The sequence below is a fragment of the Chiloscyllium plagiosum genome, unplaced genomic scaffold (genome assembly GCF_037043375.1).
Source record: "Chiloscyllium plagiosum isolate Xiang-an unplaced genomic scaffold, Cpla_swu_hap1 HiC_scaffold_23, whole genome shotgun sequence".
In the NCBI taxonomy this organism is placed as follows: domain Eukaryota; kingdom Metazoa; phylum Chordata; class Chondrichthyes; order Orectolobiformes; family Hemiscylliidae; genus Chiloscyllium; species Chiloscyllium plagiosum.
The window spans coordinates 17,176,441-17,199,697 of record NW_028270161.1 but is presented as its reverse complement, the minus strand read 5'-3'; the positions used below and the strand labels follow the sequence as shown (position 1 = coordinate 17,199,697).

Sequence of the window (23,257 nt, the reverse complement as noted above, 5' to 3'; positions counted from 1 at the left end):
TCCAACAGGTTTAATTGGAAACACTAGCTTTCGGAGCACTGCTCCTTCATTAGGTGGTTGTGACAACCACCTGATGAAGGAGCAGCACTCCGAAAGCTAGTGTTTCCAATTTAACCTGTTGGACTATAACCTGGTGTAGTGTGGTTTTTAACTTTGTACACCCTAGTCCAACACCGGCATCTCCAAATCATGTCTGCTATTCTTGACTTTGTACTCCTCCCTCAAATATATGGAAATACACATATGATTTCAGACATTCCCTCTTTGCCCCTAAAACCCCCTGAACTATTCAGACGATGTTAACAGGAACCATTTCTAAATCTGAGCATTAGTCCAGTGAAGTTGATTTCAGAGATCACATTGTGTACCATTTTTATTTAGTCCTCACTTCACTAAAACATACAGTTTAGTTTTTAAAGGTTATCTGCCCCCACTTCCTGCAGTAACAGAAAATCTCTGCATCTTCTTTACAACTGATCATGTTGAAGAGTCCTGCATTTCCTAAAACTGTGCTAATTATCACACCAGCTGATGAGCTGTGAATCTATATAGCTCATTCAGCACCTTTTTAGTGTTTCAAGTGGCCCAGTTTTAAAGCAAAGCTTTAGTTTTAAACAGTTCCAAAGTTAGTATATTACACAGCTATGGCGGAAAGTTACTAAGAGTTGTTACAATTATTAGATTGAATACAAATAGAAAGACCAAAAGAATAGACAAATAAAATTTGTCTCTTATTGTTCCTGATCTGTTACTGCTTGGAGATTTTCCCTCCTGATGTGAAGCAGATTGGAAATTTAAAGCTAGTCTGAATTCAGCAGCTGCCACAGGATCTGTGGTTAAATGGTCTCAGGTTTCTCCCTCAGGTGGAGTGAGCAGAATAGCTTCTGGAGGGTGTGAAGGCTCACTTAATTTGCTTTTATGGCACTGTGGTCCAAACATGGACAAAGGGGATGAATTTCAGAAGCGAGATGAGAATGACAGACATTGTCATTAATGCTGCATTTGATCAAGTGTAGCATCAAGGAGCCCTTGCAAATCTGGAATTAATGGGAACCCGGGGGCAAACCTACCACTGGTTAGAGTGATACCTGGCTCATAGGAAGATTGTTGTGGTTGTTGGAGGTCAGTCATCATGGCTTCAGAACATCTCTGCGGGAATTCTTCAGGGTAGTGTCCTAGGCCAATTCATCTTCAGTTGCTTCATCAAAGGCCTTCCCTCCATCATATGGTCAGAAATGGGGATGTTCACCAATGATTGCACAACGTTCAGAATCACTTGTGAAAACTCAGATACTGAAGCAGTCCATGTTAAAATGCACCAAGATCTGGACAATATCCAGGCTTGTGCTGATAAATAGCAAGTAACATTTGTACCACACAAATGGCAGGCAATGACCATCTCAAATAAAAGATAATCTAACTACGTCCCTTTGATATTCAATGGTGTTACCATCACTGAAAACACCACAATCAACATCCTGGGGGTTGCCATTGACCAGAAACTCAACTGGACTCACCATTAAAATACAGTTGCCACAAGAGCTGGTCAGAAGCAAGGAATACTGCAGTGAGAGACTGACCTCCTGATTAGCTCCAAGGAACAAGTCAGGAGTATGATGGAATACTTCCCAGTTACCTGGATAGGTACAACTCTAACAACACTCAAGAAGCTTGACACCAGCCAAGCCAAAGTGCCTGCTTGATTGGTATCACATCAACAAGAATCGACTCCTGCCACCACTGCACTCAATAGCAGCAGTGTATTATCTACAAGATGCATTACAGAAATTCACCAAAGATCCTCAGACAGCACCTTCTAAACCCACAACTACTTTGATCTCGAAGGACAAGGGCAGCAGATACATGGGAACACCACCACCAAGACGTTCCCGTCAAACCACTCACCATCCTGACTTGGAAATATATTGTCATTCTTTATCTGTTCATCGGTTAGCATCCTGGAATTTCCTCCTGAATGGTATTGTGGGCCAACCCACAGCACATGGACTGCAGTGGTTCAAGAGGGCAGCTCACCACCAACTTCTCAAGGGCAACTAATGATGGGCAATAAATACTGGTCAGCCAGTGAAGCCCACATATCATAAAGGAATAAAAGAAGTAATATTTTTAACAAAGAAAAGTCAACTATACTGAAAATCTCCATTGTAGGGTCCTTCCAGTCTCTTGTCTTTCCCCAAAACCTTTGAATTCTCACACCGTTAGAAGGACCTGCTGTCTTTCAAGGGGTTAAACAAATTCTAAATGTGTCTTTATGATTAATTCTGAGATAATGCATCAGCTTCTCTTCCATTCTGGTTTAAATGAATCAACAATGGACAGTCATGTGACTCCTTGGACAACTTTTTAGGCTGCTTGTGTTCATTCAAAGTGAGATCAGTGTTTTGTACAGTATATCACATTATAATAACATTTGTGACACATGCTACACAACGGACTGCCATTCAGTATCTGGCGGTGAAGTATGTGCTACACAATACATTTCAGAAGTACTTCTGCTGGTTACTACATGTGTCAACGTGTTACTTCATTCATAGTCTCTTTCTATGCTGTGACTTGTCTATGTTTCTATGCTTTAATAGAATCTCCAAACTAACCAAATCTGTCCATGCATTAGTCACAATGCACAGGAAATTAGAAGGGCTTGTATGATTTCAACTAATTAGGAATCTATACATTACAAAGTTTCGCTTGAGCCTTGGAGACAGGAGTAATGATTACCTGCACATATACTACCTTGATAATTCTTTACGTAAGTATATTCAGAGACAACAGGAAGGTGAAGTATAATTTGGCTTATATAAAATTTATGGCATTGATTTGCATTAACAAATGGTGGAACAGATTTTGATATAACATTCTCTAAATTGCAGTATCCAATGCTTCCAACTGTTTCTTGGGATCACATGGAGTGAAACAAATTGGTTGAATACTGGCATCTGTGATGTGGAAGAGCTCAGAAGGAGGCCCAGATGGATCATCAACTTAGCATTTCTCACTGAAGATATATGCAAATGCTTCAGCCTTGTCTTTTCCTGCATCGTTGAAGATGAGGATATTATGGAACCTCCTCCTATTAGTTGTTTAATTTTTCACCACCATTCATTACTGGATGCAGCATACTGCAGAGCTTATATCTGATTCATTAGCTGTACGATTGCTTAGCCTTGTCTATTGCATGCTGCTTTTGCTATTCAGTATGCAATACTCCTATGTTGTAGCTTCATCAGGATAAGATTGCATTTTTAGGTATTCTTTGTGTTGTTCCTGGCTTGCTCTCCTTCACTTGAGCCAGGAAATGATCTCCTGGCTTGGTGGCATTGATAGAGTGGGCTGAGCCCACAGATTGTCATTGAATACAGTTCTGCTGCCCCTAATGGCCCACAGCGCTTCATGGATATTCAGTTTTGAATTGCTAGATTTGTTCAATATCTGTCCATTTAGCATAGTAATAGTGCAACACAACACAATGGAGGACATCGTCAACCTGAAAATGGAACTTCACCTCCACAATGACTGTGCAGTGATCACTCTTACTGATACAGTTGTGGATGCATGTATGACACCTAGACTGGTGAGGTCAAGTAGATTCTTCCCACTTGTTGTAGTATCAGACTAGCAGCTATGTTCTTTAGGACTCAGCCAGCCAGTAATGATGCTATTTGAAATAACTCCACAAAGGCCGGTATCACAAAGTCACCCTTTACTTACATGTGAATAGTAATTGACACTAGTCTGGCTTCCTTAGAGGTAGCTCTCACAAAACACCTGACACTTTTTTCAAATTTGTTGGCCAGGGCTTCCTGATTGAACAGGTTAAAGTCCTAATCAGGGAACTCATATTCAATGAGGTCCACCTGTCTGATCTCATTATAATTATTACACTACAGAATCAGTCTTGGTGATAAACATTGAATTTCCCCAAACAAAGGATATTCTGTGTTCTTGCCATCCTCAGTATTTCCTCCAAGTGATGATTAACATGGAGCAGAACTGGTTCATCAGCTGAGGGTGGTGGTAAGTGGTAATCAGCAAGACTTACAGAAAGAAAGACTTGCATTCACATAGGACGTTTCACAATTTCTGTGTGAAACTGATAACAGAACATGGAGCCCTTTTGAAGTGTATTCACTGTGGTAATGTACAGAACTAATATATCTTCAGAAAGACATAGGGAAATAAGAAATGTAAAGTGGCACACTGGTACTTCAAATGATACTCTTCTGAGATTGCAAGTGAGCAATGTTTCTGAAGGAAGATAAGGAAATATATTATTGCACATTTAACTCCTTGAGTACCTGAGCTGTGAATTCCTCAAGTTAACCTTATTGCATGAACTGAAAACTGTTCCATTGCTCAGAACTAACATTCAATACAGAAAAGTATCAATTTAAAAGTAAATTTACAGCATTTGAGCACATTCTTTATTGAGAATCAAACTACCATGTCAGTAGAGTGTATGAGAGGCAGAGCTAGCTAAACCAGATGCTGTCTCATAGCAATACATTTGAAGGTACTTGATACACTGACATATTGTAACATGTCAAGCAGACATTTTAGAACTGAACAAATAGAACCTCCACCTGTCATACTCTGCAAACTTGGCTGACCAAAATATTAAAAACATTTCTACACTGTTTGTTAACATCCATCACTCTTGTTCAATTGTAAGAAGCTGTAGCCTGCATTTGTGTGACACCTTATCAGGTTGCTCTAAGTCCCGAAGAATGCAACAGTATCATCTGAATGCAGAACTGCAAGCAGTTACCATTGCTGGGACTGCAAACAGTCTTGAAGAGGAGGTGCCAATGGACCTGAACTTTCATTTAAGAAGGTTGCGGCTGGAATCCATGCAGTAAGGGCAGAGGGGGAAAACAGACCAGGGGAAATACTCTGTCGACCTCCTATGGACATATTGTGCCTGATAAGAAGGCAAGACCCTGGCCCAGCCACAACGTCGCTAGGTGGAACACTTGGTATCGTCCTCTGCCACTGCGGAAAAATCAAAGTGGTGGTGGGTGAAGACATTAAGTGGCCATTAATTGTTCGGACATGGGTAAAATACCCATAAGGCTGATAAGTATGGGTAGACAAAGACATACAGCCACTGCCAGAGTGCTCACTTTTTTGTTGCTCCTGCCTGCTGGTCCTTCCTTGAGTACAGAACTCCCCACTAAATACCAAGGGTACACCTCTACCGAGTGGACTGCATTGGTTCATAAAGGTATCACCTTTTCCAGGGCGATTACACATAGGCCATAACTACTGGCCCTGCCCAAGAAGCTCACATAGCTGGAACGAATCAGAATATCTCTATCTGCATAGTCATTTTGGGATGAAATAGCGGTATAAGAACTGAGAGCATTACGCTACCCTTACAACTTAATGGTAACCAATATTCTCCCACATTTTCACAAACATTGGACAGAAGGAAATCTTCTCCCTTTAAATCAAAATTGTGTCTTTTCCAAAGTGCAAGCAGTACATCCGAGCAAATTAGCCAATGAGGGAAATGTTTTTTCTAAAATGTGAGTGGTTATCATGATTTTTAAAATTTTGATGTATGTATTTTTGGTCACAGTGCAGGTTGGCAGGGATGCAGTGGTGAAGTGTGGAAGGAATGACACCTTTGGCAACTTGCCCATTCAGTTACTGACATTCAGCAGAGCACAGAGCACTAGTTGTAACTATACTATGTGTATAATTATAGTCCGCAGTAGAAACATTTCAAAGAAGCATAATACAAATAGAAGTAAAATCTCTATCATACTTTATTCTCCTTGATGCAAACACACACACACACACACTGATTTAGCAAACTTCTGAAGCAAAGGATAGGCAATTTTCAATTTCCACTTGCAACTAGCTTCTTAAACCTTCAGTCAAACCCTCCCCACTTACAGTCCCACAATGACCTTAGCTCTAAACCTCTTTTTCTCCCTCAGCATGACTGCTTCCCTCTGCCACCTACAAGGATGAAAGCCACTTAAAGTTTCTTTCCTTCCAAGCTCCCATTAATATCTGAGGTAGTCCAATGCCAAAGGGTTTAATGTGATAATTTAATTGAACTGCTAACCCATCCACCCATTCATCCATGCACAACTGAGCACTTGCAGCTGAAAAATGGGAAAGGAGCCATCAGATTTGGGCCAGTATTTGTTGTTATGATATTTCTTTGCTCTTCAAGCCCTAAAGCACATACCTTCTCATTTGCTTCTGAAGATATACGATACAATTCAATACAGCTCAGGAACATGACCTGCAGCCCACCAAGCCTGTGACAATTTCAAATCCATTTTTAGACCTGCCACTTATTGCCCATGCACGGCTTATACCCCTCTATTCGCCACTCAGTCACATATCTATCAAGATACACCTTAAATGTTTCTAACATGCTTACTTCCACCATCTTCACTGGCAGTGCATTCTAGGCACCTATCACCCTCTGTGTGAAAAATTTACCCTGCATTTTCCCCCTCTCCCCTGCATTTAGCCTCTCTCACCTTGAGCTGTGCTGTCTTATAGTTGAACTTTCCATCCTTTGAAAAAAAACCTGATGATCCACCCTATCTATGCTTCTCATAATTTTGTAGACCTCTATTAGGTTGTCCCTCAGCTTCTGTCTTTCTCTGTGAAAACAATCCAGGTCCATCCAATTTCTTCTCATAACTAAATCCTCCAGACTGGGCAACATTTTGGTAAACCTGCTGTGCACCCCTGAACTTCTGAACTCAAAACAGATTTGCCAAAATTTCTCATAACCTCTTTCATGCTCTATAAAATTTCCTTTTATTCCCAAAAGGACAAAATGCTTGTAAACATTTTCAGGATGGCTGGTTGGTTAGCTATTTCAAACCCATGCCAGATGTCTAGAAGCCTCATCAAGTCATAGGTTCAAGACCTGCCTTCATTGATGCTGACACAACAGGACAGGTTGAGACTGCAATAAAGTCACAAGTGTGTTCAAAGAAATATTTTAAATGTCTCCCATGGCCTACAAATGTCTCCCTACTCCTTTTCCCACTGTAAATCATTTTGTTCAACACCCAATCTTTCTCTTTTATCTTTTTTCTCTGTCTGTGCCTCATGCAACTTCTCTGAGCCGGGGATAATGGACAAGCACAATATCTAGGTAGATGCTTTGGTGCAGGACAAAGGGAGAGCTACAAAATTGGTGCTGTCTTTTGAAGGAGGAATAACAGCAAGGTTACATCTGCCTGATCAGAAGGTTATGAATTCTCAAGGCTCTATTTAATAATGTTTCTGGAGTTATCCCAGTCTCCTGGTCAACATTAATTTCTGAAACAACATTATCAAGTACAACACCTTAAATTTGAAAAATACATTTACTGTGGTGAAACAGCAAAGACCTCAACAAGAGTAATATCAGTAAAAGTGTTTTGACATTTTAAATACACATAGATTGGGCAGCATAGTGGCACAGTGGTTAGCACTGCTGCCTCACAGCAGCAGAGACTAGAGTTCAATTCCTGTCTCAGGCAACTGTCTATGTTGATTTTGCACAGTCTCCCCATGTCTGCGTGGGTTTCCTCCCACAGTCCAAAGATGTGCAGGGTAGGTGAATTGGCCAAGCTAAATTGCCCGTAGTGTTAGGTGAAGGGGTAAATTTAGGTGTCTGGGTGGGTCGCTCTTTGGAGGGTCGGTGTAGACTTGTTGGGCTGAAGGGCCTGTTTCCACACTGTATGTAATCTAATCTATATAAGGGGAAAGCAGATCAAATGCCCAAAAGAGGCTACTTTTAGAGTCATAGAGATATGCAGCACGGGAACCGACGCTTCGGTCCACCTCATCCATGCTGACCAGATATCCCAACCCAACCTAGTCCCATCTGCCAGCACCTGGCCCACATCCCACCAAACCCTTCCAAACCATATACCCATCCAGATGCCTTTTAAATGTTACAATTGTACTAGCCTCCACCACTTCCTCTGGCAGCTCATTCCATACACGTATCACCCTCTGAGTGAAAAAGTTGCCCCTTAGGTCTCTTTTATATCTTTCCCCTCTCACCCTAAACCTGTGCCCTCTAGTTCTGGATGCCCCCACCCCAGGGAAAAGATTTTGTCTATTTATCCTATTCATGATTTTATAAACCTCTATAAGGTCAACCCTCAGCCTCCGACGGTTCAGGGAAAACAGCCCCAGCCTGTTCAGCCTCTCCCTACAGCTCCAATCCTCCAACTCTGGCAACATCCTAGAAAATCTTTTCTGAACCCTTTCAAGTTTCACAACATCTTTCCGATAGGAAGGAGACCAGAATTGCACGCAATATTCTAACAGTGGCCTAACCAATGTCATGTACAGCTGCAACATGACCTCCCAACTCTTATACTCAATATTCGGACCAATAAAGGAAAGCATACCAAACGCCTTCTTCACTATCCGATCTACCTGCAACTCCACTTTCATGGAACTATGAACCTGCACTCCAAGGTCTTATTGTTTAGCAATGCTCCCTAGTGCCTTATCATTAAGTGTATAAGACCTGCTCTGATTTCCTTTTCAAAAATGCAGCACCTTGCATTTATCTGAATTAAACTCCATCTGGCACTTCTCAGCCCATTGGCCCATCTGGTCAAGATCCTGTTGTAATCTGAGGCAACCTTCTTCACTGTCCACTACACCTCCAATTTTGGTGTCATCTGCACACTTACTAACTGTACCTCTTATGCTCACATCCAAATCATTTATATAAACGATGAAAAGTAGTGGACCCAGCACCGATCCTTGTGACACTCCACTGGTCACAGGCATCCAGTCTGAAAAACAACCCTCCACCACCAACCTCTGTCTTCTACCTTTGAGCCAGTTCTGTATCCAAATGGCGAGTTCTCCTTGTATTCCATGAGATCTAATCTTGCTCATCAGTGTCCCATGGGGAACCTTGTCGAACGCCTTACTGAAGTCCATATAGATCACATCTACCGCTCTGCCCTCATCAATTCTCTTTGTTACTTCCTCAAAAAACTCAATCAAGTTTGTGAGACATGATTTCCCACATACAAAGCCATGTTGACTATCCCTAATCAGCCCTTACCTTTCCAAATACATGTACACCCTGTCCCTCAGGAATCCCTCCAATAATTTGTCCACCATCAACCTCAGGTTCACTGGTCTATAATTCCCTGGCTTGTCCTTATCACCCTTCGTAAAGAGTGGCACCACGTTAGCCAGCCTCCAGTCTTCCGGCACCTCACCTGTGACTATCGATGATACAAATATCTCAGCAAGAGGCCAGCAATCACTTGTCTAGCTTCCCACAGAGTTCTGGGTTATACCTGATCAGATCCTGGGGATTTATCCACCTTCATGCGTTTCAAGACATCCAGCACTTTCTCCTCTGTAATATGGACATATTTCAAGGTGTTACCATCTATTTCCCTACATTCTATATTTTCCATATCCTTTTCCACACGGAATACCGGGAGAACTAGCCATTTGGATACAGAACTGGCTCAAAGATAGAAGACAGATGGTGGTGTTGGAGGGTTGTTTTTCAGACTGGAGGCCTGTGACCAGTGGAGTGCCACGAGGATCAGTGCTGGGTCCTCTACTTTTTGTCATTTACATAAATGATTTGGATGCGAGGACAAGAGGTATAGTTAGTAAGTTTGCAGATGACACCAAAATTGGAGGTGTCATGGATAGCGAAGAGGGATATCTCAGATTACAACAGGATCTTGATCAGATGGGCCAATGGGCTGAGAAGTGGCAGATGGAGTTTAATTCAGATAAATGCGAGGTGCTGCATTTTGGGAAAGCAAATCTTAGCAGGACTTATACACTGAATAGTAAGGTCCTGGGGCGTGTTGCTAAACAAAGAGACCATGGAGTGGAGGTTCATAGCTCCTTGAAAGTGGAGTTGCAGGTAGATAGGATAGTGAAGAAGGTGTTTGGTATGCTTTCCATTATTGGTCAGAGTATTGAGTACAGGAGTTGGGAGGTCATGTTGCGGTTGTACAAGACATTGGTTAGGCCACTGTTGGAATATTGCGTGCAATTCTGGTCTCCTTGAGATGGTGTGAAACTTGAAAGGGTCCAGAAAAGATTTACAAGGATGTTGCCAGAGTTGAAGGATTTGAACTATAGGGAGGGGTTGAATAGGCTAGAGCTGTTATTTCTGGAGCGTTGGAGGCTGAGGGGTGACCTTATAGAGTTTACAAAATTATGAGAGGCATGGATAGGATAAATTGACAAAGTCTTTTCCCTTGGGTCGGGGAGTTCAGAACTAGAGGGCATGGGTTTAGGATGAGAAGGGAAAGACATAAAAGAGACCTGAGGGGCAGGTTTTTCACGCAAAGGGTGGTACGTGTACAGAATGAGCTGCCAGAGGAAGTGGTGGAGGCTGGTACAATTGCAACATTTAGACCATAAGACCATAAGACATAGGAGCGGGAGTAAGGCCATTCGAGGCCACTCCGCCATTCAATCATGGCTGATGGGCATTTCAACTCCACTTACCCACATTCTCCCCATAGCCCTTAATTCCTTGTGACATCAAGAATTTATCAATTTCTGCCTTGAAGACATTTTGCGTCCCAGCCTCCACTGCACTCTGTGGCAATGAATTCCACAGGCCCACCACTCTCTGGCTGAAGAAATGTCTCCGCATTTCTGTTCTGAATTTACCCCCTCTAACTCTAAGGCTGTGTCCACGGGTCCTAGTCTCCTCGCCTAACGGAAACAATTTCCTAGCGTCCACCCTCTCCAAGCCATGTATTATCTTGTAAGTTTCTATTAGATCTCCTCTTAATCTTCTAAACTCCAATGAATACAATCCCAGGATCCTCAGCTGTTCCTCATATGTTAGACCTATCATTCCAGGGATCATCCATGTGAATCTCCGCTGGACACGCTCCAGTGCCAGTATGTCCTTCCTGAGGTGTGGGGGCCAGAACTGGACACAGTACTCCAAATGGGGCCGAACCAGAGCTTTATAAAGTCTCAGTAGCACAACAGTGCTTTTATATTTCAACCCTCTTGAGATAATTGACAACATTGCATTCGCTTTCTTAATCACAGACACAACCTGCATGTTTTCCTTTAGAGAATCCTCAACTAGCACTCCCAGATCCCTCTGTACTTTGGCTTTATGAATTTTCTCACCATTTAGAAAGTAGTCCATGCTTGTATTCTTTTTTCCAAAGTGCAAGACCTTGCATTTGCTCACATTGAATTCCATCAGCCAGTTCCTGGACCACTCTTCCAAAATGTCTAGATCCTTCTGCAGCCTCCCACTTCCTCAGTACTACCTGCCTGTCCACCTAACTTTGTATCATCGGCAAACTTCGCTAGAATGCCCCCCGTCCCTTCATCCAGATCATTAATATATAATGTGAACAGCTGCGGCCCCAACTCTGAACCCTGCGGGACACTGCTTGTCACCGGCTGCCATTCCGAAAAAGAACCTTTTATCCCAACTCTCTGCCTTCTGTCAGACAGCCAATCCTCAATCCATACCAGTAGCTCACCTCGAACACCATGGGCCCTCACCTTGCTCAGCAGTCTCCCGTGTGGCACCTTATCAAAGGCCTTTTGGAAGTCTAGGTAGACCACATCCACATTGGGTTTCCCCGGTCTAACCTACTTGTCACCTCTTCAAAGAACTCCAACAGGTTTGTCAGGCACGACCTCCCCTTACTAAATCCATGTTGACTTGTTCTAATCCGACCCTGCTCTTCCAAGAATTTAGAAACCTCATCCTTAATGATGGATTCTAGAACTTTACCAACAACCGAGGTTAGGCTAATTGGCCTATAATTTTCCATCTTTTGCCTTGATCCTTTCTCGAACAAGGGGGTTACAACAGCGATCTTCCAATCATCCGGGACTTTCCCTGACTCCAGTGACTTTTGAAAGATCTCAACCAACGTGTCCGCTATTTCCTCAGCCACATCCCTCAGAACTCTAAGATGTAGCCCATCAGGGCCAGGAGATTTATCAATTTTAAGACCTTTTAGCTTTTCTAGCACTTTCTCTTTTGTAATGGCAACCATACTCAACTCAGCCCCCTGACTCCCTTTAATTGTTGGGATATTACTCATGTCTTCCACTGTGAAGACTGACGCAAAGTACTTATTAAGTTCTCCTGCTATTTCCTTATCTCCCATCACTAGGCTTCCAGCATCAGTTTGAAGTGGCCCAATGTCTACTCTTGCCTGTCGTTTGTTTCTTATGTATTGAAAGAAACTTTTACTATCATTTCTAATATTATTGGCTAGCCTACCTTCATATTTGATCCTCTCCTTCCTTATTTCTCTCATTGTTATCCTCTGTTTGTTTTTGTAGCCTTCCAAATCTTCTGATTTCCCAGTGCTCTTGGCCACTTTATAGGATCTATCTTTTTCTTTGATAGATTTCCTGACTTCCTTTGTCAGCCATGGCTGTCTAATCCCTCCCCAGATAATCTTTCTCTTCTTAGGGATGAACCTCTGAACAGTGTCCTCAATTTTACCCACAACTCCTGTCATTTTTGCTCTACTGTCTTCCCTGCTAGGCTCTGCTTCCAGTCTATTTTCGTCAGTTCCTCTCTCATGCCCTCATAATTACCTTTATTTAACTGTAACACCATTACATCCGATTTTGCCTTCTCTCTTTCAAACTGCAGATTGAACTCTACCATATTATGATCGCTGTTTCCTAAGTGTTTCCTTACTTTAAGATTTTTTATAAAGTCTGGTTCATTACTAGCACTAGGTCCAGAATAGCCTGCTCCCTTGTGGGATCCATGACAAGCTGTTCCAAAAAGCCATCCTGTAAGCATTCCATGAATTCCCTTTCTTTGGATCCACTGGCAACATTATTTACCCAGTCCACCTGCATATTGAAGTCTCCCAATATCACCGTGACCTTGCCTTTCTGACATGCCTTCTCTATTTCCCGGTACATGTTGCGCCCCTGGTCCTGACCACTGTTAGGAGGTCTGTACATAACTTCCATTATGGTTTTTTTGCCTTTGTGGTTCCTCAATTCCACCCACACAGACTCCACATCATCTGACGCTATGTCATTCAGTGCCATAGATTTAATTTTGTTCTTAACAAACAAGGCAACCCCGCCCCCTCTGCCCACCTCCCTGTCTTTTCGATAAATTGAAAACCCTTGGATGTTTAACTGCCAGTCCTGACCCCCCTGTAACCATGTCTCTGGGATGCCTACCACATCATAATCATTCACGATGATCTGTGCCATTAGTTCGTCTGCTTTGTTACGAATGCTACGAGCATTCAGGTAAAGTGCCTTAATGCTAACTTTCTTATCATTAGAGATATTGGAAGTCATAAGATGTCCTAAGTTATCCTTCCTTTTTGCTGCATTCCCAGTCTGTCTCAAGTTTAAATCTGCCTGCACATATGCTATCCTGCCGCTTATCTTTCCATTTAACTCCATACTCCCTGTCGCTTTCACTTTCCCTTCCTCCCATTTGGATGGGTATATGAATAGGAAGGGCTTGGAGGGATATGGGCCGGGTGCTGGCAGGTGGGACTAGATTGGGTTGGGATATCTGGTTGGCATGGACGGGTTGGACCGAAGGGTCTGTTTCCATGCTGTACATCTCTATGACTCGATGACTCTATAAATTGGAGAAATACGCTTTTTATTGTCTCCTGTACAGAAGTGCAACAGATGTTAAAGAAACCTCTGCATAATTAGGAACAACATTCAATGTGTGTGGTCACAGGAACTGAGTACCAAACTGTGAGCTGCTGTGGATGTAAGGAAAAGGAAGAAACACTTGGATTTCTGTTATATTTTTCCTGACCTCTGGAAATCATGTGTGAAAATCTTTTGTACTTGGATCTCACAACTGGGATTTTAAAAGATAACCGTTATGGCATGTGTAATTGGAATTAGGATCATAAATATCCCAAACTAATTTCACCGAGGTCCTACAAATTGCACAAGAGAGGAGCATTCATCCTCTCACCCTGGATCCCAGGAATGAAAAGACAGTGTGCTGGCCCAGTGGATCATTCAGTACCACAGGCAAGTTGCTAAACTTCCTCAATCAATCAAAATGCCGATGGCATGAAATTCTATAAGAAAGAGGAAAAAAATAATACCAATAAATCTAGGCAAATGCAGCCAGACGTGAAGGTGTTGTCTGATTGCAAGAACGTAACGGATTTCTGAATGTTTGTAAAAGCTTCCAACTGAATAAACAAGTGAACCAGTGGAATAGGTGAAGTGCAAATAAAGCAGCTCTTTACCGTATGTTGCCGGGTTTGTAAGTAGACAGTGAAAATATTTCACTAGTACATCTCACAAATATCACAGTTCCAGTGTCACGCAGTAACCCGATAATGGATTGATACATACTAATATGTTCCTGACAGACTCTTCTATAAACCATTGGGTTTGTGCAGCAGAAAGAAAGTTGATCAGGTCAAGTTTTATTCGAAAGTGGAGAATTTTCAATAAATGAAAATGAAATAATTCTAATCTATACAGCAACTTTCACAAGCTCAGGACATGCTTAAGTGCTTTACAATAAATGAAATATTTTAAAGGTGTTGCAATGTAGAAAATTCATGGGATACTTGCGCGCAGCATGATCCCACAGAGAGCAATGTAATAATGATTAGAGATTCTGATTTTTAGCAATACAGTTTGAGGAACAATACTGGCTAGAAATACTAAGGAGCTCTCTTTTTTAAATAGGATTCATAGATTATTTTACATCCACATGCAGAGGGAAGATGGGCCTTGTTTAAAATCCTAGCTGAAAGTTAGCATTTTAACTAAAAACTGCTGAATCGGAGGTGAAAGCATGAACAGTAAGCCAGTGAGGGAAGATGAGAAAAATCTCAAGGTACTAATTACATGATATGATAATTATACTTCATATGGAGCGCTGTTTAGGTCCATATACCAATGAACTACTCTCGACAGGTAAAGTAAAACCAAGTCATTTGAACAGGTTTCTGGTATTCCAGGCCAGAAGTCATCAGCATTAGAATCTCAGTCATCAGTAAAGTAGTTACAATTAGTAAAGCCAGTAAAGGGTTGCTTGATTGTGAGACAAAGACTATTGGATATTGGCCTCCAAAGTGGTGGAATGGCATATAATGTGAACACAGCCTAATACAGAACCACAGACTCTTGTTGTTGTGTCACCAAAGTCTTACCAGACCATAGGGTAGCTCTTCATTAGAGAGAGAAGACTGGTGGTAATTTAACATGAGGGCCACCATACCTCAGGTAAGTGGAGAGATTGAAAAAGAGGGTATTTTGTGGTAACCTCAGCCAGTGATGGGAATTGAACCCATGTTGTTGGCATTACACTGCATTGCAAACCAACCACCTAGCCAAGTGAGCGAACCCAATTCCCATCACAGATTCTACACTTTAAATACACACGTACCCTCCATAGTCACCAACTCAGTATGAGTTGTTAGCACAGATCATGGAGAGGTGGCAACGAGCTGAAGCCAGACATTTCCATGCCCTCACCACTAGAGCTGAGGGAAGAATAGACAGTAATTCTCGATTGTGTCTTCTGTGTTTCCTAACAGCTGGTCTGAGGGTTCCATTGGTGATGAATGAAAATAATTCACTGATAGCAGTCTCCACAACAGATAGTGAAATGAAGTTTGTGAGGGACAGCAAAACTCATCTAGTAGTTTAAAAATGAAAATTTGCATAGATATTTTGCAGATAATTTTGGACTGGGCATCAACTTTTCAGTCTACATTAGTCCTTAAGGATTGTATTTTATCAGCAGTTGTTGAGGTGGGCAATTGATGTGAGCTAGTCAAATTAACTGCAGCAAACTCAGAACATCATGGAACTATTTGGTGTTAATGATGCATCAAAGTAAAGAGGGTAAATAACTTCTAGGCTAGTCCCCCAAAACCTAGCTGGACAAAGACAAGAAAACACGTGGTATAGATGAAATTCTTATGTTAATTTTTAATAAAATTGTTGCAATATTAACGAAATTGTTACTTGGTCAATACCTGCCTCATTACAAATCAGCCCAGTGTTCGGTGTCTAGATTGACAACTTTGTCTTCAAAAAGGAGACCAGTAATGGAAATCAAATCATCATGATGATCTTTCCATAAACAATGGATAATGGATGCTCTGGGAATTGTTTCCAGTGGCTGTTATAAATTATTCACATTTCATTCTCTTACTGCCTTGTAATCATGGCCATGTGTATATGAGTTTTTCTATTATTTTTCAGGTATTTTGAGTTTGCCACAAATTTGAGCTACTGCCAGGAATTCACTAACTCAGCAACTATTGGATCAGTTGGGCGAAAGTGAGGACTGCAGATGCTGGAGATTGGAGTTGAAAGTGTGGTGCTGGAAAAACACAGCAGGTCAGGCAGCATTTCAGGAGCAGGAATTTCAACATTTCAGGCAAAAGCCCTTCATCAGGATCTTCCTGATGAAGGGCTTTTGCCTGAAACGTCGATTTTCCTGCCCCTCAGATGCTGCTTGACCTGTTGTGCTTTTCCAGCACCACACTCTCAACTATTGGATAAATGTAATCAGTGATTAGATTAGATTAGATTAGATTAGATTACAGTGTGGAAACAGGCCCTTCGGCCCAACAAGTCCACACCGACCCGCCGAAGCGAAACCCACCCATACCTCTACATTTAACCCTTACCTAACACTACGGGCAATTTAGTATGGCCAATTCACCTGACCCTGCACATCTTTGGATGGTGGGAGGAAACCGGAGCACCCGGAGGAAACCCACGCAGACACGGGGAGAACGTGCAAACTCCACACAGTCAGTCGCCTGAGGCGGGAATTGAACCTGGGTCTCTGGCGCTGTGAGGCAGCAGTGCTAACCACTGTGCCACCGTGCCGCCCTCCAGTGAGGATGGAGTAACATTGGTACTGTCAAACTTCATGCACATAGAGTCGTAGAGTCATATAGCATGGAAACAGACCCTTCATTTCAACCAGTCCATACTTACCATAAGCCCAAACTAAACTAGTCCCATTTGCCCCATATCCCTCCAAACATTTCTTATTCATGTATTTATTTAAATGTCTTTTAAAGGTTATAACTGTATCAGCATCTACCACTTCCTCTGGAAGTTCATTGCACACGTGAACCATTCTCTGTGTAAAAAAAATTGACCCTTATGTCTTTTTAAAATCTTTTTCCTCTCACCTTAAAAATATAACCTTTAATCTTAAAATCCCCATCCCTAGGAAAAGAGACCTGCCATTCACCTTGTTATACCCTTTATGATTTTATAAACCTCTATAAGGTTACCTCTAAACTCCTAAGCTCCAGTAAAAAAAGTCACAGCTGATCAGCCTCTCCTCAAATTTTCCATTCCCAGCAACATACTGATAAATCTCTTCTGAACCCTCTCTACATCCTAGCCTCATTGTGCTGGCCCAGTGGATATGGGGAACAAGCAGAAGAATGGAATTAGACTGGGTGGTTCACTTAGAGACAAATGCTGGCAAGGTCTTAATGGGTTGAATGGCCCATTCTGCTTCATTAGATGCTATAATTGAAAATGTATCGGCAGCCTAACTCATTCTTCTCCCAGTAGAACTATGTAGTGGAATTCTTTAACTCTGACTGCTTTCTCTAGCAACTAGAAAAAGAATAATTCATGCCCACTGGATGTCTCAAAACATTTTACTGTCAAATAACTACATATGAAGGGAGGTCACTGTTGTAAGGTAGGAAATGTGGCAGCTGGGTTGCACATAGCACACTCCCACAAATAGCAATGTGATAATGACAGATTATCACATTGCTATTTGTGGGAGTGTGCTGTGTGCAACCTAGCTACCACATTTCCTACCTTACAGCAGTGACCTCTCTTCACATGTAGTTATCTGACATGTTTTTGTGATGTTGATTAACTCATAAACATCAGTTAGGACACAAGGGATAACCCCCTTGCTCTTGTTCAAAATAATAGGAAGAAATCTTTTATACCCACCCAACTGGGCATTAGTAAACAAATCACCTGAAAGACAGTACTGTATATGTAACTACTAAGCATTCCATCAGCACTTCACTGGAATGTCAGTCTTGGGTTTTGTACTTAAGTCCTGAGCCCAGAAACAGTGACACAGAGACAATAGTGCTACTAGCAGATCCACAACAGAAAGAGCACAGTTCAATGATTCATTTCAATTGAATATTAATTTTGAATTTGCCTTGTCTTTCGCACAATTCTGCAGGCAATAAAAAACCCACCAGCTGGAATGTCTGCTAGAAACATGCTGACGGGTAAAATCCAGGCCAATTAATAAAACCAACCAGATGTTGGAGGCTAATGCGTTATCATTGAATGTCTATAAAACTTTCAAAACTGCCACTAGAACAAGACTAGCAGGAGACTGTCCTTCCTGGTGATCAATGTCAGGTTTAACTCTAAACTGGCATCCACACAGTTTCCCTACCGCAAGACTCCTACAAACATTTTATAGCCCCCAATGAAAATAATGAATAGTTAGGACCTGTTCTCTGCACATTGCTCCACTTTAGGCCTCTGATCCTTTGCCACCTGATGCAGAGAGCAGTAGAATGGATGTCAGAGAACTTGCTAGTGCATCATTTCCTGGGCCTGAAGGCTTAGGTTACCACCCAGGTTAGCAATGAGCTTTGGGATGGTCACTCTACCTACTTTTCCATGGTCATCTCATGCCTGAGTGGTTCTAGAAAAGGAACACCAGGAGTCCACCAGTACAATTAGAGTCATCAAGTCATAAAGATGTACAGCATGGAATTAGACCCTTCGGTCCAACATGTCCATGCTGACCAGATATCCCAACCCAATCTAGTCCCACCTGGCTCATATCCCTCCAAACCCCTGCTATTCATATACCCATCCAGATGCTTTTTAAATGTTGCAATTGTACCAGCCTCTACAACTTCCTCTGTCAGCTCATTCCATACACTTACCACCCTTTGCATGAAAATGTTGCCCCTTAGGTCTCTTTTATAATCTTTCCCCTCTCACCCTAAACCTATGCCATCTAGTTCTGGACTTCCCCACCCCAGGGAAAATATTTTGTCTATTTATCCTATCCATGCCCCTTATGATTTTGTAAACCTCTAAAAGGTCACCCCTCAGCCTCCAACGCTCCAGAGAAAACAGCTCTAGCCTATTCAACCCCTCTCTATAGCTCAAATCCTTCAACCCTGGCAACATCCTAGAAAATCTTTTCTGAACCTTTTCAAGTTTCACAACATCTTTCCGCTAGGAAGGAGACCAGAATTGCATGCAATATTCCAACGATGGCCTAACCAATGTCCTGTACAGCTACAACATGACCTCCCAACTCTGTACTCAACACTTTGACCAATAAAGGAAAGCATACCAAACACCTTCTTCACTATCCTAGACAGTCATTGAGACAGTCAACATCAAATGAGCATCACAGGGACAGTTATGTGTGCTAGACATGAGAGACAATATTGGAGATAGAACTACAAATGCCGTAGAGTCAAAGTGGGTAAAGAGTGGAGCTGGAAAGAGCACAGTACGTCAGGCAGCAACAGAGAAGGGGAGTCATTGCTGTTTAACTTTAGAACAATCATTTGTTTTATGCTTGAGTCCTTTATTTGCCCTCTTTACTCCCTAAAAGGAGGAACTCCTACTTGATGGCATGAGGACAGCATATTGTCTCCATATAATTTTATTAAGAAAAGATGTACCTTCTGACTGGACTTGAACTCCATAGTGTACAAGTGTGGCCAAGATAGTAATGATTGCTACGTGCAGTCCTCTGCTCTGGTCTTGAGTCATGTTGAAGATCTAATTCAGACTTGGGGTACTGGCTCCTTGTTGTGAATCCTCATCTAAAGGTAATTCAAAAGAAAATACAAGATTAGGAACAGAAAATACATTTAAAATCCTACATCGATCTGGAGAGTGTGGGACCATTGAATAGCTACTTAAGCAGGGTTGCCTAGTAGTAATTGCTAAGTAGCCACATGTAGCTGTGAACTTAGCCTACAAAATATTTACCTAAAATCATAGAAATACATACAGTTGTAACATAGAAACAGTTACTCTGCCCAACTAGTTCCTGTTGGTGTTTGCCATCCACATGAGAAAACAATTTTAACAGTATTGATCCACTCTGTTCTCATACACCTCGAATTTATTTTCATTCACTAACCAAAGCAAACCAGTCTTGATTGTTGGAATAGTTTCTGCATCAACCACTCGCTCCAGAAATGAATTTCATAATCCCATAATTTTTGTTCACAAAGTTTCTCCTGCCATAGTTTGATCCTTTGTTCTTGACCACTTTTCTTTAGATCCTTCTCCTGCCCTCTGAAGTGTATTTTATACATGTCCTCTTGTCCCGATGGGGCATGACAATAGAATCCTACCGGTTGAGGCAGCCAGCTTCCATTTAGTGACAACAATCCAGTTGCCCTTCATGTTAAGTGACCCAGGAAAATGGATTAGTACAACAGTAGGGGTGAGGTGGCAAATAGAAGTCTCATCTGGAAACTAGTAAATCTGGCCTTTAGCTTCAGAAGGTTATTGTAACAAACCAATTCCAGTCTCTGTCTTTCTCCAAAAAGAATTCTTGTGTATTTTTCACTGGGAAGATATTGTACAGCTGGCAAACCTGGGAAGTCCGGAAGGGTATTGCAGTAAAAAGGCATATTTTGTCAAAACTTTTCATCTTGCTCTCATCAAGACAGTTAGTAAGAATGCCAATAAATACACATTAGACATTAATACACAGGCACTGTTCTGTGCATACAGAAAAACACACGTACACATTGTGCCTGCTTCAGCTCAGCAAAATAAATGACATACATTCAGTGGTTAATTTCTCAGGTCATTAGAGCAAACCATCCTGGTTTGAAATCCAAATAAAACCTGGCGGTCATTAATTACTGCATTCTCTATGACAATGATGCTACCATTCAAACTCCACTTGCCAATCAATCAGCACTCACCTCTCTTATTGAGTATATATGTTGGTTTTCCTTTTTATTGTTATTCTTGTGAAATCTCCTGATGAATGCAAAATGAAAAGCTTCAAGAACTTTTTCAAAAATTCTCAAAACCCGGGTGAGTTTATTTTATGCTTCTAGTTCAGGAGCCACCTGAGACAGTATCATTCTCATAGTCCTAACAAGAGGACTGCATTCAGTTTATTCACCACACTTCAGGAAGTATATAATTGCCTTGGTGAATTTTATCTGATCTGACAGTGCTAAGTAATAGATACATGCTGCATCAATTATAGTTGTATTTCCTGTGCCTAGAAGATCATTAAAGTAGTAATCTAAACAAGTTGTAAAAGGTGAGTAAAGGTTATGCACCAAAAAAATTATATTAATATAACACGTGTTCATGACTTTAGATATCACAAAGTGCTACGAAGTACTTTTGAAGTATTGTAATGTAGTAATGCAGCTACCAATTTGAGCGCAACAATCTCCCGATAATGGTCAGGTTTGTTTTTCCTGCATTGAACAAGGGATAATTAATGAACAGGGCTCAATATTGAGAGTTACTCCCCGTTCTGCTTTAAAGAAAGTGGCATTGGTTATTTTGCATATTGTTCGAGCAAGTAGATGGTCCTTAGTTTAAAATCTCACCCAAAAAGTTTGCACATTCTCCCCGTATGTGTGTGGGTTTCCTCTGGGTGCTCCAGTTTCCTCCCACAGTCCAAAGATGTACAGGTTAGGGTGGATTGGCCATTCTAAATTGCTCATAGTGTTAGGTGCATTAGTCAGAGGGAAATGGGTTTGGGTGGGTTTCTCTTCGGAGGATCGGTGTGGACTTGTTGGGCCAAAGCATCTGTTTCCACACTGTAGGGAATCTAAAAAAAAAGTGTAACATGGACAGCAATGTCAGCCTTACATTTATGCTTGAAATCTGGGCTGGGACTTAAACCTGAAATGTTGGACTGAATCTTTTTTTTGTCTAAGTGTCAGTTATGTATTTTTTGGAAGGAAGCTTGCTGCAAAACCCAGAGAGATTCCTTACTGTTTCTAACCAAACACGCCTCATTAATGACCTAACCCACCAATATAGCATCTCTCATGTCCAATTCAATTTCGATCTTACCACGTGCTCTTCCCAGACCAACTCGTCAGTCACTAGTTATTCACCAACAGACCAGCATCCATAGTGCCAGTTCCATCTTTAAAAGGCCATTGTACACTTGAAGCAGCGTTGTCAGCATGGAGCTGCTGTGCCCTATTCCTGACATTTGACCTAGATTTGGCAGACAGGAATAAACTGATGCCCCGTTTTGTGGACAGGGATCTGGAGGATCCACCGGGTGGGATAGATGGTATAGGTAAACGTCTTCCTCTTCTCCCAGAATCAGCAGTAGAGGCCATGACTTCAGCCATGCCAGCTTGATCCAAGAATACCACCTGGTCAGTGCAGTCTCAACCGTCCGGAGGAATGCTGAGAAATGTAGAGTGTTGACCTTCTCTACCGGAATAGGTGTCACCACCTTCTATCCAATCCCTTTCTTCATTACTGTACCTGCGTCCCACCAAGGCTCATGCTCTACTATTCTCACTATTGCCTGCAACATCTTTCCCATTTACTGTCACCCACCCCAACCAAAGCACCACTAACCCTGCAGATTCTCTGTGCTGCTGAGTCACTCATTCACTCTGAACACCACCTCACCTGCACCAAATATGTCACCACTTTAATCTGCCTTAATACCTGCCTCTCTCCCATTCCAGCAGGAAAACAGCCCTCAGTACAGCAGAAACAGTCAAAATGGGTGTTTGGCTGCCTGACACTTGGCTTCTCACTTCTTATGTAGGGAGGATTCTGACACTCACTGAGCAGTTGACTGACTGTATCCAACATCTTGGATAGGTATCTGAGGTGTCCCTTGACTTATTGCGCTGGCAGCTCCAGACTGAAGGTCAACCCCCTTCAGTTAACTGAAGACTACAGGCATCAATGGAAATTTCCTGATATGTCTGTACCAAAGAGCAAAGCAAGACTGAGTAATATGAGTCTGGTATCTCTGGCTGAGGCAAGGAAATGCAAGACAGGGATGCTGCGAGCATTTGGGTAGTCTCAAAACAAGTAAGTGCTATGAAAGCAAGTGAAAGTGTAGTCTGGTCCAGTCCATGAGCTGTGTGTGTATCTTGGAGTGCACAGTGTCCTTGCTGCAGTTTTACAATAAAAGTTGCCAGGGTTGAATTACATGAAATAGTGGATTTCCCACTCCTTCCAGTAAAAATTTTGGTGGGGGTTGAGGGAGAGCACTTAT

The 23,257-nt window shown here is 42.0% G+C and overlaps 1 protein-coding gene across 1 annotated transcript in view; it reads right to left on the bottom strand.

Annotated features, from left to right (window-relative positions):
* col7a1l (collagen type VII alpha 1-like) overlaps positions 1–23,257 on the bottom strand; it is a 432,947-nt gene that overhangs the window by 401,230 nt on the left and 8,460 nt on the right. The window contains exon 2 of the mRNA XM_087999395.1: positions 19,692–19,835. Coding sequence (XP_087855521.1) covers positions 19,692–19,782 — 91 coding nt within the window. The 5' untranslated portion in view covers positions 19,783–19,835. The remainder of the gene's footprint in view (positions 1–19,691; positions 19,836–23,257) is intronic.